Raw genomic sequence first — 1572 nt, forward strand, 5'->3', positions numbered from 1 at the left:
CACCCACCTAAATCCGGTAATATCTTTCCTTGCACTTCCTCTAATGGTTGGAGACTTGTTGGACATGTGTTGGTATTGTTAGTTTGATTTCTCTCTCTTCCCCTCCCATGGATTCTATGATTTATTATTTGAGTGTATTTTGACCAGATTTTCCATTTTATCAAGAATTTGCCGCATTTCAAGATCACCATTTGAGGTAAAGAGAGTTTTGAAGAAATCCTAAAAAACAGCCTCGGCTTCATCTTCATCAGTCCTCCAGTGGCCTCCATCATCAAATATGCCTTTGATGGTGTTACGGTGGCGTCTTTGTTTGGCTTTCTTATGGAGAAAGGAGGTGTTTTTATCATCGTTTCGCAGCCAATCTTGTCGACTTCGCTGAGACCAAAAAGCTTCTTCTCGTTTCTTCAACTAGTCAATCTTCGCATCAAGTCTTCTAATTTCAGAAATGTTCTCCTCTGTGGGATCAAGAAACATTAAGTTCTTCATTTTTTCCCTTCTCTTACTAATCTCCCGTGTGAAATCATTAGGCCTTTTTGAGCTCCATGACCTTAGGCTTGCTGCACAAAATTCAATTTTCCTAATTACGTCACTGCCAATAGTTTTTTTCCAGGAGCTAGAAACAATGTTGCCGCACTCATAGTCATGGAGCCACTCTTTTGCAAACTTGAAAGTCTTGCATCGCTTATTTTTTCTTTGATTTACACAAATTGCTCTTTAATGTTTTTTTTTTCAAGGAACATGATTAGAGCGACGCTTTGGAAGATGTTCTACCAAAGAATACATGTATAAGTTCAACCACTCCTCCGTTGCTACAAACCAGTCCAGCCTTTCTTGAATATTGTCTGAGTCCACTCTATTGTTGCTCCAAGTATAGCAAGGGCCCACGAAGTGCTCATCTTCAAGTTTGCAATAGTTCAGAGAGTTCCTAAAATCATCAATCTCGTTTTGCGGCTTAGGATTCCCACCTTGTTTTTCATCATGTAAGAGAATACAATTGAAGTCGCCAAAACAAAGCCAAGGAAAGGTGTTCCCCTCCCCTAAATTTTCAACCAGACTCCAGGTATCATGTTTTCTTGATTCCTCAGGGTGGCCATAGATGCCGGTTAAGCACCATGACAGATTGTTCTCCATTATAACAATGAAATCCATGTGGTTCAGGGAAGTAGACAGAAGATTCATATCGATCGAACTCTTATAAAACATAGCCAGCTCCCCATTCCTATGCCCTCTAGTTCCTACACAATTGACCTCCACTAAATTATCAAAATTTAGTTTCTTCTTGATACTCTCCCATTCTCTTCCTTTTAACTTTGTCTCTAAGAGGAAGACAAAGTGGGGATGCTCAATACGAACCACGCCCTTAAGCGTGTTCTCTGCCCGAGGACTCCTCAATCCTCGGCAGTTTCAAGAAAGGCCAATCGTTGTTGTTCGGAAAGCTGGTAAATCAAAAGGTATGTTGATACATAATTACATATAAAAATGTGTAAGCAGAATAAAAAAATATATTAAATTTGAAAATCATAAGAAAAAAATTAATTTTAATTTTTTGTAAAACCACCGACTTAACAATGT

The 1572-nt window shown here is 38.8% G+C and overlaps 1 protein-coding gene across 1 annotated transcript; it reads right to left on the reverse strand.

The window, feature by feature from the left end:
* Positions 1 to 729: 729 nt before the first annotated feature.
* LOC145588726 (uncharacterized) lies at positions 730 to 1131 on the reverse strand. Its single transcript, XM_081645337.1, has one exon. The coding sequence runs from the start codon at positions 1129 to 1131 to the stop codon at positions 730 to 732; it is 402 nt and encodes a 133-aa protein (XP_081501463.1).
* Positions 1132 to 1572: the final 441 nt, after the last annotated feature.

This window comes from Chenopodium album, chromosome 17 (assembly GCF_948465745.1).
Source record: "Chenopodium album chromosome 17, dcCheAlbu1.1, whole genome shotgun sequence".
Taxonomy (NCBI): Eukaryota; Viridiplantae; Streptophyta; class Magnoliopsida; order Caryophyllales; family Amaranthaceae; genus Chenopodium; species Chenopodium album.

Excerpts from the sequence above, each read along its gene's own strand:
- LOC145588726 (XM_081645337.1), bottom strand. The coding sequence starts at position 1,131 with ATGGAGAACAATCTGTCATGGTGCTTAACCGGCATCTATGGCCACCCT.